We start from the raw sequence: 16,294 nt of genomic DNA on the forward strand, positions 1-16,294 counted from the left end.
CACTACAGGTACATGGTATGTCACCCCACTAGAGTGCAGTCAAGAGCAAGAAAAAGTATGACAAAGACAGACGCACTCAAAGGTTGGAGCAGAGGACAGCCACAGTGGAGCGCCTGCACAGTTTTAGGTGCCTTGCTCAAGGGCACAACGGCAGGAGATGGCATTTAGGACACTGATGCCAGTAACTCTCCCGTTGCTGGCCCACTCTTGACCATCATTCTTTCCGTCTGACATTGGATTTGAATCTGCAACCCACTAGTTCAGGGCTCTCCAACCCTGTTCCTGGAGAGCTACTGTCCTGTAGGTTTTTGCTTTGTAAATGATTATCACACAATTCAGAAAGTGTAGAACTTCCTTATAGACACAATTGTACAGAGCTAAGTTCAATTAAATACTTATGACGTTGCCCTCGGCGCACAACTGTTTCCCGGACCGGTATAGGTGTGGCACTAGGACCCATAGCCGAGTTCTCCAGCAGTGCCCTACTATTGCCAATGATAGCGCACCTCTTCCACTCGCTAGCCACCGTTTGCACGTGTCTGTGATCCGAAGTCGATATGGCAGCGAACCGGGTCGGGAGGAGATGTAACAACAAGGTCCATTCCCCGAGTAGGGGTCCAGGTAGGGACCCGGGGCTTAGCTTGCAGAAGAGGCAAGCACGGGTCACGGTAAAGTACAACAGAAAGGAGCTCCAAAGGCGCTTGGATGTGGAGAAGTGGATTGACTGTAGTCTGGACGAGCTCTATGTGGGCAGGGTGAGTCCCATCTATTTGAAGTGAAACTGATCTCTATTGATAGGCTACGCATACAGTCACATACCAATGGGAAACGTTTATTTGACTTATTGTAAGAATACAAAACGGGTTTTACGCAATAACAATTATTCATCTTAGCATCAGTGTCCACTGAATGACATAAAGCGACTTTGGCAGCAGCTTCGGTGGACGAAATTCATTGTAGCGTGGCACATCACTCTTCAGTGGGACTTAATCGCTATAATGAATATATTGGTTCGGCGCATTTGGAAACATAATAGTCATAATGTGAGCGGTTACGCAGCAATGGCGTATTTTCAGTCTCCTCGAGATATGTAAATACAACTATTCACAGAATGTCATTAAGTCTGTTTTTCAGAGATCGTACTGCCTCGTGTCCCTTAACATATGGGATGTGGCTGCGACGTTAATCCATTTTACATGGGGGGGTTGGCTGCCTTGTCTCCTTGCGCCCTGTCTGCTTGACATTCGATGAATCAATAATGTGTAGATGGATGCCTTCTAGTGTTTTGACTGTCTAGTCAACACTGGCTGTCATATTGGTAAATTCATGGTCTCATCAAATCCAGATGAATAGTATTGTGCATGTGTTTTCTTATCAGACACTATTGACTGGACACTTGTCCTTTAGTTAATAATAAAAGCAAACATTTCTCTGTCGCCAGAAGAAGTGGGATTAGAATTATCTACAAAGCTATTATTAGCAAGGCCATGGAGTACGTGCAGAGGACAATAAGGTTAACCATGACAAGCTTTGTTTTCCCTTTACACCCTTGTTAGCCTATGGCATCAATGTTGTAAGCATGTCATCCTTCTCTACAGTCATTAAGGAAATGAGGGTGTCTTCTGTGTATTTTATTAGCTGAACAAATATCTATCACACTTCACACACCACAGTTGAACAGGTTTATTCTGCTGTAGGAAGAGCACCAGCCAAGGTGTTATACACCTGCCTGGCATGCTTCCTCATATTAGCAAAGAGTGTAAAGACCTAGCACAAAAATAGACTTGGCACCCAAGGCAAAATACAAAAGTAAATATGGTAAATTCCCTTCATGTTGTTCCCTTCCTGTTGTAAGGGGATGGACAGTCATTGGAAGACATGGAGGGGTCAGTATACTCCCTGTGAGTGGGAAGGTCTGTCTCTTTGCCAGGGGTGACATGGGAAAGATCAGAGGTCCCATTGAAAGTGCTCCCAGAAACATAACTGGTCAGTGGCTTGTCGCTTGTTGCTTAACATGGACAGCCTTTGAGGGTTTATGGCTTCTGGCTGACACAACAGGAGGATCCTGGGGGACCAGGTGCGGTGTGTGGCATCACCAGCGAGGGCATGGGCCGCTAAAGAATGTTGGTGGGCGTTGGGCCAAGGCACTGCATGGTGGAGTCTGAGCAGGGTTGAGGAGGATGGTTGATGTAGGGATGGGGTCAGTGTTATGGTACAGATGTTGGGGTTCCATACCAATAATCTCTCCATCAGACACGACCATCTCCTGCTCAGAATGTATTTAACTATAGAAATTGGACGGCCTGTGTCAAATTCTGTTTGTATGATGTGTTGAGACCTATTTGAGTCCACAGCCTTCTGAGTGTTTTTTTCCCCTTCTTTTTCTTCAGCATCTACTCTCGACATCCAATTTATAACATAGTAATGAAACATGGTATTAAAAACAATGTGTCTTCTGCAAAGACCACCACCTGACACATACAATGACAGTAAAAACTGCATTAGTGAGCCGTCATATTTTTTATAGGGTCTCTCTACAACCACTGAAAGAATAGAGAATATATAAATATAGCTTTTGATCCCATTTAGTGTTCATGACAATTTGACCTAGTGTACCATTCTGTTTCTTGTGGATGCTTTTTATGTTTATGCTTTCTCACAAACACATGGCCACAGCTTTATATCTTTTGTTAATGAGTTAATTGCTGTGCTGATAGTGGAACAGGCATGTGTAATGATGGCGTAATAAGATTTCCCCCATACCAATTTCCTCCTAGACCAAAGCCCACACTGGCTGCCCCTGCAACGGGAAAACCCCTTGACCAGGCCTGAATGGACACTAACTATCCCAGTTATTGATTGATGACATCTTTGTCTCCTGGGGTGATTCTTATGAATGGGAGGATGGGGGGGTTGGAGGAAGTGAAGGTCCCATATGTCACCAAATAGCACAAAGAGAATACCTCCCCCCATCACAGAGCCTGTTGTCGAAGCTCAAAGCATTGCTTGGGCAATTAGTCTCGTATCGACGCTCTATCAACACTCTATCAACACTCTATCAACGCTCAATCGGAGGCCCAGATTAAGACCCCCCCGCAGTGTTCTGCTATCTGTGTGATTGTCTGCGAGGCTCGAGGTCTTTTCATCTTTAGTACCCACCCCGACACCCAGCCATTTATAACCATTCTATTGAGTCGTCACTGCCCACTAAGCCACACAGATGTGACAGCCAGTTGTTATGCAATTTACCACTGCAAACTGGGAGAGGAAAACATCGGTGAACTAAGGTTTTTAGAGTGCAATTGTTTACTTTTGTAGGAACAATAAATATCTAATGGAGGTGAAATATCTATTGTAACTGATCTATAACAGCTGGTTCCCCGACGAATGCAATTTGTCGACGACATGGAACTTAATCTCATAAGATTCATCAAATATATAAATCACATAATGTCACGTAATTGTGAATGTCTTGAACCAGAACATCTGCCCACAATTTAGTGATAAATGAATAACCTAATGGAAATGCATTTCATTTGCATGCCTATGTAGATGAAACGGTCATCAATCTCCTGATGAACAGGCCCATTTCCTGGTGTAGCGAGAACCTCTTGGAAATCTGTGCCGATCATATATCTCAATCATTATGGTTTTTACTTTGAAATAAAGTCAACCACCCAATCAATAACCATGATTTCACTGACGGCACTAAACCATCTTTTTTTTTTTTACTGATACATTTTGGTAGTGCTCTGCCCACATGCTAATACTGTTGTAATTAATACTAGATCACGTGTCAAACTCGTTCCACGGCGGGACGAGTGTCTGCAGGTTTCGCACCCCTGTACTAGATCATATTAATCAAATGTATTTATAAAGCCCTTCTTACATCAGCTGATATCTCAAAGTGCTGTACAGAAACCCAGCCTAAAACCCCAAACAGCAAGCAATGCAGGTGTAGAATCTATCTGCTGTAGCAGTAAGTAACTGTGGGAACACACCTGGTGGAAACTAGTTATGCTGATCATGTTTTGAATAGGAAGGACTTGTTAGGAGTTGACAGCAGGGGATGGCCTAGAGAGAAGGTGTGAGAAACGGTAGAAGAGAGGAAACATGTAATGGCATGTCACACAGGCAGTAACGAGGATATGAATATTAAACGGAGAAGACCAATCATGAATCTGGAAATGACATGTTAGTGTACTGTATTAGGGGTAAATAGATATTGTAGTGGGTCTGCATTTAGCAGTCAGCCTGTCGCAGGATATGCAATGGTAGAATGAAAGGGGGTTGGAGGAAATGGTGGTTTGGAAACTTGAGTCAAGCCAGATAAGCGTCTGTCAATACCGCAGGCTCCAAGTAAACTCAACAGTTGAGGGTTAACATGGTGTACACAACCTGACCCACAACAATGACTTTAATGATGAGACATTTCTAATCATTTGTCAGTCCTGTAAAATGGCTCATCATCAGTGAAATGTATTGAGGCTGAATGTTTTATGTGTATATTGATTGGTTTCAATTATTTTATGAATTATGACCTTCCACCTCAATGGGTTATGGAAATTCATGTGCATTTTTAAAGCGTGGTCGCTTCCCTTATGAATGCATTTACTTTACGTTAGTCTTCAGTTCAACCTGACGGGGTATTTTGACCCAGATTTCTTTTGTCACCAGTGTGAGACAGACCACTTACTGTGTCAGGGTGTTGGCTATGGAAAACATTACACACACACGGACACAGGTGCACAGCTGGACACTGACACAGGGACCGGTGGACTATCATCCAGAGTACCCAAGCAAACAAAAAACACATTAACCTCAACCCACTGGCCTGGAAGTGATGTGGACTAAATTGCTGCCTTTCGAGCCCTCGACTGATGTGAAACTGGGTGGAATGACTCGCTCCCATTTTCTTTCTCTGTCTCTGCTACAGAGGAGTGAGGGTCCAGCCGTACTCATTTCAAAGTACCACCTAGATATGATAATGTTGCTGGTGTTACATTCTCACCTTTTTAATTACGTTCATAGAATTGTACTGCCCCTAACAGGCCTTAATGTTCTGCTAAAAACACAGTCGTCACACAGTGCAGGCTAAACTAAAACAACAGATGAAAGGGAGTTTTTTAAATGATCGTTGCTGGAAATCAACGACTGCTGAAAATACTGGGGTGGGCTTTATCGTCAGATCATCGCGAATGTAGGCTACATGAATCAGTTATTTATGCTTGGGAACTAGTCTTTGCTTGTAACCTACTACTGGTGGAATTAATTTCACACTCGTGTATGCAGGAAGAGTGCAGCAATATGTTTATGAGATGGTCTACTTTGATGGCCAATTCGTTGCATTCAAAGTTACGAGAGAACGCAGACGAAATAAATTATGCCACCAAACAAAAGGGCACTTTTTTTTCCTGAAAGGGCTGTATCTGCACCCGTCTGCTCACCTTTACTATTAGCCTCCTGCACAAGTAAGATAGGAAAAAAGGATGGGACACATTAGCCCATCTGACATCACACATCCCCTCACAGAAAACTCATTTGATCTATGCATAATGTGAAATCCAGACGTGGACAATGAAAGCAGTTGAATCCCGATTTCTTAAAAATAAATAAATAAATTGCATCAGCCTAAAGTGACTTAACGCATCCTGACAGGCCTGAGTCATCATGTTTGTCTCACGATGGAGGCTGTGTTTACTCAACCCTGCCAGGAATGTGATTTTTAGCTGCTTACTGAGCCTCATTATGCCCAGCATGAGTTGAGCATTACAATAATCATTTTTGATGTTAGTGTTTGAATTAAGATTTTTTTTTTTACCAGCTCCTGCCAGATTACGGAATAGATCTGCTGGTGTGCACATGTCGATTCATTGCATATGTATATTACAACACCAGGTATTACATTGTCTGTGTGGTATGAGAGTGATTGTGGACTTGCTCACGTGACAATTGTTTTTATATATGCCTGTGTGTGTGGGCAGAATGAGACAGTATTTCATTGGCATTTGGAGTTGAAAGAAAGGTCAGGGATGCCTGGGTAGGAAGGGACTGCTTGGATCTGCCTGGACGGACCTTTACACTACCGGTATCCGACTTACTAAGTCTCCCCGCCCCGACGGCACCCACAGACAGACCCAACGGGGCTGGTTAACCTTACTGCTGAGCATTCAGGTCAGACAACTCTCCTATGGCCTGTTGCATGAGTGTCACTAGTCAACATGTCACGTGCGTGTGTGCGCTCGCACACACACACAAGCTGTCTTTGTTGTGTACTGTGGTTGATGTTTGGATTAGGTTCTGAAGACAGCCTCCCATCTAGTCTAAAGTGATATTTGCAGTCTTCATCAATTTCCATATATTGTTATTCAAAGAATCTTTGCATTACCAAAAAGGGCAATAAAAAAACGATCAGGGTTCATTTTTGGCTCACGATGTTGATAGCAGCACATCATTAATAATTCCCTTTGAATGTGCTGTTTGTGCGCAGACTTGCCACAAGGGAAAAATAAATAAGGTGGAATCTCACCATGCGACTCTTGGTAAGTGTTTGGCCAAAAGCCATTGTGGAATGTTTTCCTGTTCAGAATGAGAGAAGTAGTTTGAAAACAGGGTGTGTTTGGGGCGACTACATCTTATGCCGAACAAAAATATAAACACAACATGTGGAGTGTTGGTCCCATGTTTCATGAACTGAAATAAAATATAAAATAAGTCATTACACAGATGCACCTTGTGCTGGTGACAATAAAAGTCCACTTTGCCTTCAATGTCGTTTTAGAGAACTTGGCAGTACATCCAACCGGCATCACAACCGCAGACCACGTGTAACCATGCCAGCCCAGGACCTCCATCTGGCTTCACCTGCGGGATCGTCTGAGACCAGCCACCCGGACTGCTGATGAAACTGGGTTTACACAACCAAAACATTTCTGCACAAACCGTCAGAAACTGTCTCCGGGACGCTCATCTGTGTGCTCATCCTTACCAGGGTCTTGACCTGACTGCAGTTTGGTGTCGTAACTGACTTCAGTGGGAAAATGCTCACCTTCGATGGACACTGGCACTCTGGAGAAGTGTGCTCTTCACGGTGAACGGTTTGCTGATGTCAACGTTGTAAACAGAGTGCCCCATGGTGGTGGGGTTATGCTATGGGCAGGCATAAACTATGGACAATGAACCCAATTGCGTTTTTTTTATGGCAATTTCAATGCACAAAAATGCCATGTAAATGAGATCCTGAGGCCCATTGTCGTGCCATTCATCCGCCGCCATCACCTCTTGTTACAGCGTGATAATGCACGGCCCCATGTCGCGAGGATCTGTACACAGTTCCTGGAAGCTGGAAAATGTCCCAGTTCTTCCATGGCCTGCATACTCACTAGACATGTTACCCATTGAGCATGTTTGGGATGCTCTGGATCAATGTGTACGACAGCGTATTCCAGTTCATGCCCATATCCAGCAACTTCGCACTTCCATTGAAGTGGGACAACATTCCTTAGGCCACAATCAACAGCCTGATCAACTTTATGCGAAGGAGATGTTGTGCTGCATGAGACATGGTGGTCACACCAGATACTGAGTGATTTTATTTTTTATTCTTTCTGATCCACGCCCCTACCTTTTTTTTTAAAGGTACTGTATCTGTGACCAACAGATACATACAGTATCTGAATTCCCAGCCATGTGAAATCCATAGATTATGGCCTAATGAATTTATTTTAATTGATTGATTTTTCTTTTTTCCTTATTTGAACTGAAGTAAACTCTTTGAAATTGTTGCATGTATTTTTATATTTTTGTTCAGTGTAGTTCATTTGGGACATTTTCACAGATCATTAAGTGCATAGACTGTTATGCAAATAGTCTCTGCTTTCGTCTGAGACTTGGAGGGAGCTGAAGGCACTGTTTGAGTATGACCAATTTTAGAAAGCCGTGACAATGCATAGTATTCATTATTTGTGATGGAGAATGTCTGTCCTTGGTGGTGGCTTCCATCCTTACAGCATACCTAGACTAGTAGCCTGGTTCTAATCCCCCCCCCTTCCTTCCCCCTTCTTCTCCTCAAAGGCATTTCCTCACATGCAGTGTTCCTACTGAAACTAAATCCTAAGATTATGGAGGCACTTTGTTGACCGATTCCCAAAACAGCGCAGCCATCTAAATATTAGTCCCCCCCCCAAATCATCCCTAGCCCTTAACTGCCAGCCCACGCATCCTGCATCATGCATATGTTGACTCAACAGCCACCATGGACGCTCACTTACACGCACACACACTGCAGTGCTTCAGGGTCTCTGAATATCTCATGGTGAGTTGCACTCTAAAAACACGCACAGCTCTTCCTCTCTGTCTGTAACACCCACGCAACTCAGAACATGGCAAGACCTGATTTGTCATTTTTTTGCGAGTGACGTATATATTATATGCTTGTATCTGAGCCTGTCCCTTTTCATATGGGTTATGTGATAGTTGTATCCTAACATACTGCCCTGGGTAGAGTGTAGTGGAGGATGCCTACAGTTTGACTGATGCTCGGTCACCTTGTGTCCCCAGGAGGAGGAGATGCCAGAGGAGGTGAACATTGACGAGCTGTTAGACCTGAAGAGTGATGAGGAGAGAACGCACAGGCTCCAGGTGAACTGTACTACTCACTAGCAAAGTCATCTGTGGACTTTATCATTTTATCAATTAAAAGCTGTGTGAACAAGTTGTACTGTTTTGATTGTGGGAATAACAGTAATGGCTGTAGATTTGGTTGCTGTTTTAAATATATTGTTTCAGCAGCAGGCTGGCCAGATGAACTAAAATCTTCTTTGGTCTGGGGATTTTTTTCCAGGAAATGTTTCACACGTGCAATAACACAGAGGTAAGTGAGGTAATCTATATAAAAGGGTAATATCTAACAATGTGTTTTAAGATTGTTTTGGGTAGTATTTTTATGCCATTTATGTCCAGAGACTGACTATACAGAATGATGTCACGCTGAAGGGACCCAATCAGAGAGCAGTTATGACTATATCATTATGAAAGGGCCAATCAAAGAGCATATTGAAGGGACCAATCTGATTACAGGATTACAAAGTCATTATTAAGGGACCAATCAGAGAACAGGGTTATGACCATGTCATTATAAAAGGACCAAGTCTCAGTTGAGTCACAATTCATGACAATTGTGACTTGAGTCCAAGTCTTAAACTCAAGTACTACAACAGAAGTAACCAATGATGACTCCACATATAGTAGCTGACAATGCTAGTCTTGTCCCTTGTATGCGAGGTCTTTCTTTCACACTGTCCCTGTATCCTTCGTGGTCAGCATTACTCAACCTGTCTCCACCCCCCCCCACACACACACACATTGATATCATACACACGAAATTAAGTGATATCTCTGAAACATGTTTCCTTGTTGTTTCACTGTGAATTATTCAACATTACCAACGCTGTGTGTCACTGCCTCTCACTGTGTCCATTCTGAGCATGTTTCTTATGTTGACCGCCTGCCCTTTTTCCCTGCACACACAGGTTTTCATCAAGGAGCTGGTGTTGAAACTCCACGGGCTGCAGAAACAGGAGGACCTCCACAACAATGGCATCGAACAACCCCAGCTACACATCTTCCCCAACCGGCAAAACTCTGCAGACCGAGAGGTGATCTGAAGGCCCTGTTATGATACCCTTCAACCCCAGAACCCGACTCCCCATCCCTCAGCCCGATGCCACGGACCTCATCTGAAAAACATGGGGTCTTGCTGGTCTTTACACTGTGCTCTACACACTGTCAAATACACATCAAACAGCTAGCCAGAATCGGACAACTTATCACAAACTTTGCAGACACCTTATCTTCTGTCCACACACACAACCACAATGCACAGGCAGTCCCTGCAACATTTGTACCTCTACGATGTCAAATGGATTCTGTTTTATTTTCGTTAACTCCGTGTCTGAAATGTTTGAAACATGCTGCTCTCTGTTGAGTCGCTACCGCTACTTGTGTCCTGTGTTTCCATGAATTGCTTTTCTTGGAAAACTCATTAGGGTATCGACTGTTGGTCGGTGTGTCTTATGTTGTGAGATGCACCTCTGATTCTGTTTAGCTCATAAACCAGAACCAACAATGTCAGTCTGAAGGTAATAAAGACTTTATAGAGCTTCCATATACCCAAATGGGTTAGTCAACGGTTCCTCGCTACAAGCAGGCCTACCATATTTTCAAACTGCATCCAGTAACGTTAAGAGACAATAGCTCATGAGGGGAGAAATATTGTTGTGATATTCCCAATCATTTTAATGACCATATAGATAAAGCTACAAAGGATATTGTTTATGAAGAGCAAGTAGTGTTGCTTGGTAGGTTGTCAACTGCCCCTCAGAAAGCCGGTTTAGACTAGCTATTAAGGATCATTTAAGCTGTCAGGAAAACCACGTAATTCATTTCTTACCAAAGTGTTTGTATATCTGTAGAGGATTTTCAGTCAGCTAAAGGATAAAAACCCAACTGCTTTACTGTGCTCCTATGTGCCACCTCAGGTACACAATGTTTTTTTTTTTTTTACATGAGTTTCAACACGGTTTGTAAATGTGCAGATCTCGGTTGTATTGGTTTAAATACATTTTGAATTCAATGTTTCCTAGAGTAACTTTGAATCATTACCAGCATAGTGTTTTATAGATTCGAGGCTGTCTTTACATGCTGCTGTACCATAGAGAAGGCCCGTGTTAACAAAAATAAAAAAAAGAATGCTGAGTCGTATGGATAAACAGCGCCCTCTTCTGGTTAAATGTACTGAGTAATTTACAACAACATTACATTTTGGGCATGACAGTCTACTCTACACACATTTGACAAACAGGGTGTTTATTTAATCCCATAGGGATCAACCCATTTACCATCATTGTAAATAGATTGCTAGGGTGTGACTGAGGGTAGGTAGGTAGGTAGGTAGGTAGTAGCCTATATGATGCGAACTTAAGTGTCAGCCCGAGGATGCATGTAATATCAGACGGGTCAGATTTTTCAAGCACCCGTAACTTTATCATAGCAATCCTACAGTATGAACTCTTGCTCAAACCAATCCAATACTATCTAATCTGACAGACTGTCATGGTTCATTGGAATAACCTGTAGATGGCAGGAGAACACAAGTCAACATTTCCTTTCTCATTATATTAAGGACACCATAGAGTCCGCTTCAGGAACGTCTTTAGTAAGATACAACCAGATACGCTTACAGAGCATTATGGGTACTGTAGTACATCATGCCGCATCTCCTTTTAGCTCAGCATCATGCTACGGACATTAGTCTCAATTTAACAATTTTCTGTGGAATTTTCCGTTGCTCAAAAAAACGCTCTGTGTATGTATATGTCTGTTTGTTGCTGAAGCTCCGCTGTTCCACCACAGACCAACCAGGCTCAACACACCTTTGTCTATGTTTGTGAAGTAAACATGACAAATTCCACCCGGCATTAAGGACTTCTGGTCTGTAAGGTGCACATTTAGAAATGTCTTCGTGTGTCATGATCATGGAATCAGATGGACTTGTGAAGTGAACTTTCCCTGTTGACATGATGGTTTGGTATGCGTATGCATTTAGACCTTGTAAGTGTCGTTCCACAAAATGATTGCCTTTTGCGTCCCTTTGATATTTGAAGTAGAAATTGTGCACGACTATTGCATTTTAAAAGCCTGTTATATTAATAAATGTGCCCTTTTAATACAGACTAGATACATTATTCCTATTTAAAATCAGATTTTTTTTAATTAAGACTTGCTAAAGTGTAAAAATTCAGCATTTTGACATGTCCCTCCGTGCACCCTCTGTGACTTCTAGGAAGATTTTAACCCACTTAATCTGCACATTTCTCCCAAATTTTCATCATCGTTGTATTTTGCTGCTTAGACAAAGTCAAAGCCATTTCTGAAAATGACGATTTATTTAATGTGATTAGTGAATCATTTATGTCTACCTCATTTTAAAGTCAACCCTGTAACGTGAACTGAACTCTCGTTTTTATGTGGTGAAACTATTCCTTTAAAAAAAAAATGTTTTAGCAAAATAAACATTGAACATCTAATAGTCAAACCATAGAGTAAAAGCAGGTGAGCTGGTTCTACTAATTTTGGCTATGTTCTGGTGTTTTGTGGTGGGAAAATGAGCTGGTCGAACATAAGATGTCAACCCTGTTACCCATAGTTAGACAGGCTGTAAATGTAAAAAGAAATAATAAAATACAAATTGTTAAGCTTAATTTCAATCGCCTCTCCCTGTTGCGCACAACAAACTTCCATTCCCCCGTCACAAGGGGATTTACCTCTGTTTTAAGATGAACTCATCAACCCTGTTTCTTAGTAGGTATTTACTATAGTACTACATTTAACCTCTTGAGATGGAAAAACACTTTTTATGAAGTTGAACATGTGCTCTTTATGACAGAATGTTAAAATGAGAGTAAATCCCCCCAAAATATTTTTACACTACTCAAAAGGTTGACGATTCATGCTCCAAAAGACTAAGGGTATTATGTAGGCTGGACAAACAGTATACAGTAAAGGGTTAGAATCCCAAGTGCATTGTTCCACAGCATCAATACATCCTAAAGTCTCACAGATGCTCAAAGCACATAAACAAACATGGGCCTCAAACAAAGAGCGTACACATGAACTCTATGACCACATCCGTGTGTAGGTGTGTTCAGTGCAGAATACGTTCATAAACAAAGTTCAAAACAACTAGGTAACGGGAGAATACTCCAAAACAAATCCTAGATCCGGTGGATAGGGCATAGGGGGTTGCCTATGGTAGATTACTTAAAATAGATAATCTCTATGAGGTGGGGGGATTCAATATACATATGGGTCTAAAACAAACAAACAAATTAAGAAACTAAATGAAAGTCTAGCCACAATAGCCCCCCCCCCTCCCCCCTCCCTCTCCAAAGGCAATTAGTATAATCAGCCTCTCTCCCTGAGGGGCCTGTAGCTCGCTGTGGAGGAGGAGGCAGGGATGGGGGGGCAAAAATGGGATGGCCCGCTTCCTCAGGAAAAAGCATCTTTTGCTATAGCCAGGAAATGGCCAACGCCAGCCCCGGAGTCCAGACGAGCCTCTGGAACAGAGAAGCAGGCATTACTTCTGAGCTGTCGGACCTACGAGAACACAGCCACTCACACACCCACTTCGACCAGCTACATTGCCCGTGTGGCCAGGGATGCCACTGCTGTGAGAACCACAGGGATCTTCTTCTTAACAGCATAACAAGGTAAGAGCTGGACTCTGGGCCCGGGTGGAGCCATTTAAGACTTCTCATCTCAGTTTCATGTTGTCCAGGTGCCCCTGGTTTGGTTGGGTCCAGTCAGAGCTCCCCTCAGAAGCATGTGTCCTCACCCACTCATAGAGAGCAGGGCTTGAGTTCCGTATTGGTCAGAGCGGAGACCAATGAGAGACCAGTGAGCGGCAGTATTCAGTGGATAACATTCTGTTTGCTTTCTTCAGAGTCATACAGTATATCACTGTTGTTTCATGTGTAGTCTTTATGGAATATTTATCTGGCTGCTGTTGTGTCTCTACTAGGGCCTATAGAATAACATTATTTAAATACAACTTCTGCCAAGATCAGTATTTTGTTAGCATGTATTGCAGCACTTATAATACAGACAGGCTTTGGAGCCTTGTGGATCAGGAAAAGCCATGCATAGATAACTACATGAATATACAGTGCATTTCGGAAAGTATTCAGACCCCTTCCCTTTTTCCACATTTTGTTGTTACAGTCTTATTCTAAAATAGATTAAATAAAATAAAAAATCCTCATCAATCTCCACACAATACCCCATAAAGACAAATTGAAAACAGGTTTTTAGTAATGTTTGCTAATTTATACACCTGTCTATATAAGGTCCCACAGTTGACAGTGCATGTCAGAGCAAAAACCAAGCCATGATGTCGAAGGGATTGTCAGTAGAGCACCGAGACAAGATTGTGTCGAGGTACAGATCTGGGGAAGGGTACCAAAAAATTTCTGCAGCATTGAAGGTCACCGGGAAAACAGTGGCCTCCATCATTCTTAAATGGAAGAAGTTTGGAACCACCAAAACTCTTGCTAGTGCTGGCCACCCGGCCAAACTGAGCAATCGGGGGAGAAACGCCTTGGTCAGGGAGGTGACCAAGAACCCGATGGTCACTCTGAAAAGATGAATGGAGCAAAGTACAGAGAGCTCCTTGATGAAAACCTGCTCCAGAGCGCTCAGAACCTCAGACTGGGGTTCTGGAACATCTAATAGCGGTCACTTTCCAAAAGGACAACAACTCTAAGCACACAGCCAAATACAGGTGTGCCAAGCTTGTAGCGTCATACCCAAGCTGTAATCGCTGCCAAAGGTGCTTCAACCAAGTACTGAGTAAAGGGTCTGAATACTTATGTAAATGTCATATTTCAGTTTTTTATTTTAATTAAATTTGCAATAATTTCTAAAAGCCTGTTAATGCTTTGTCATTATGGGGTATTGTCTGTAGATTGATGAGGAGGGAAAAAACTATTGAATCAATTTTAGAATAAGGCTGTAACGTAACAAAATGTGGAAAAAGTCAAGGGGTCTGATGACCTTCTGAATGCACTGTACATACAGAGCAGATTTGCTTAACTTTATTCCTTCTAGAAACAGCCCACATAGTGGACTATCCACAGCTGTTCATCTGTTGGCTGTTTTTATCATGTTTTATGGATGAAATGTGAAGAGTACATTGTCATTTTTTCCCACAGAATTTCGTGGGTGAAGCTCTAACTTCGGTGCCGTTTTAATCAATGTTTCAATGGTATAAAATCCTTGTTTGATGCGGTGAAGCACATTTGAATTCCACTGACCGCTGACCACATGTCCAGTGTTGAGGGAGTACCAATCTGATGAGTCATTGATGGTTATCTGAGTGTCCTTCAGGGAATCTCTGTTGTCTGTATTGTTTATCCCTGCATGTTTGTGACGCACGCACAGTCACAGGAAAATCTCAATAACTTTTTCTATAAATATTAGAGCAACAATGACAACGTCTAAAGATGCAACATATGAACAGTAGCTTAATATAAGCCTACAGTGCAATGTACAGTGGCCAGTATAAGCCTTCTTGTGAGATGTCTCATAACGGGAAATCATGCAACCAAGGCCCCCATTATTCACTCCTTAATACAACTGTGGGCACAGGTACACCTAGACAATTAAAGTTAGGACAGTTCAAGAGAACAAGACCTATTCCCACTAAGGATTTTAACATTGAACGATCTGACCAGTACTTCAAAACGTATAATGTAAGAATTTCTGTCTAGCCTAAATGATGCTACATGGTGTGATATAACATAATGCTGTAGTCAGTACAGTAATGCAGTATATATAGCAGTCACAGTACCTTATGAGAGATAATACAATGTGTTCAGGCTATAAAGTGTGTTAAGTGGATAGCTACACAGTTAAAATGAATTGCTTTGTAATGCCCAAAACTAGTGGCAACTGAGCTGCCACCAACTTGAAGGAGAATGCCAAGAGTGTGCAAAGCTGTCATCAATGCAAAGGGTGGCTACTTTGAAGAATCTCAAATATAAAATATATTTAGATTTGTTTCACACTTTTTTGGTTACTACATGATTCCATATGTGTTATTTCATAGTTTTGATGTCTTCACTATTATTCTACAATGTAGAAAATAGTAAAAATAAAGAAAAACCCTTGAATGAGTAGGTGTGTCCAAACTTTTGACTGGTACTGTTCATTGGGTTTACATTCCAGCACGCTCCAAACACCAGATCTCAGCTTAGAGGCATTACTTTTCATGGTTTCATTACACAATCATGGTGTTTTGAGACTTTCTATTTTCACAGTGTACTATAACCAGTAAACAAAAGCAAGCAATACAAACGTGACAAACAAAGAGCAACTTAATTGTCAACAATAAGGCCTGCCAAACTAAGGACATCATGGCCATGTTGCCAAGGTCAGCGGAACCAATGTCATGATTACAAAAGAGTTTAACTCAGGAAGGAAAACCTGAGGCAGAGAGAGAAACATGGGATGTGTGTGAGTATACTGTACATAATTATGTTTGTCATCAAGCCATTACAGCACACCCTTTGGTGACAAAAATTGTTCTGTGAGATATCTTTTTTATCCTCTTATTTCTACAGTCTACATTACAAATGACTCGCCTGCTGAGTGATTGGCTGGCTACCTTCCTGCTCCGTCCACCTGAATTAGCATTGAATTAGAATACTCTAAACCACTTCCGGTCAAGGAACGAGTT

General features: G+C 42.2%; 2 protein-coding genes across 2 annotated transcripts in view; both read left to right on the forward strand.

Moving 5' to 3' along the window:
• Window positions 1-462: 462 nt before the first annotated feature.
• On the forward strand, window positions 463-12,260 carry LOC106580771 (protein phosphatase 1 regulatory subunit 14A). The gene is made up of 4 exons (XM_014162168.2): window positions 463-755; window positions 8,560-8,640; window positions 8,843-8,872; window positions 9,531-12,260. The coding sequence occupies exons 1-4, from the start codon at window positions 558-560 to the stop codon at window positions 9,663-9,665; spliced, it is 444 nt and encodes a 147-aa protein (XP_014017643.1). The 5' UTR covers window positions 463-557; the 3' UTR covers window positions 9,666-12,260.
• An 843-nt stretch (window positions 12,261-13,103) lies between these two features.
• Window positions 13,104-16,294, forward strand: part of LOC106580772 (tumor necrosis factor alpha-induced protein 2) — a 37,723-nt gene continuing 34,532 nt past the window's right edge. The window contains exon 1 of the mRNA XM_014162170.2: window positions 13,104-13,268. The gene's annotated coding sequence lies outside the window, so the exon portion shown is untranslated. The remainder of the gene's footprint in view (window positions 13,269-16,294) is intronic.

The sequence above is a fragment of the Salmo salar genome, chromosome ssa20 (assembly GCF_905237065.1).
Source record: "Salmo salar chromosome ssa20, Ssal_v3.1, whole genome shotgun sequence".
In the NCBI taxonomy this organism is placed as follows: domain Eukaryota; kingdom Metazoa; phylum Chordata; class Actinopteri; order Salmoniformes; family Salmonidae; genus Salmo; species Salmo salar.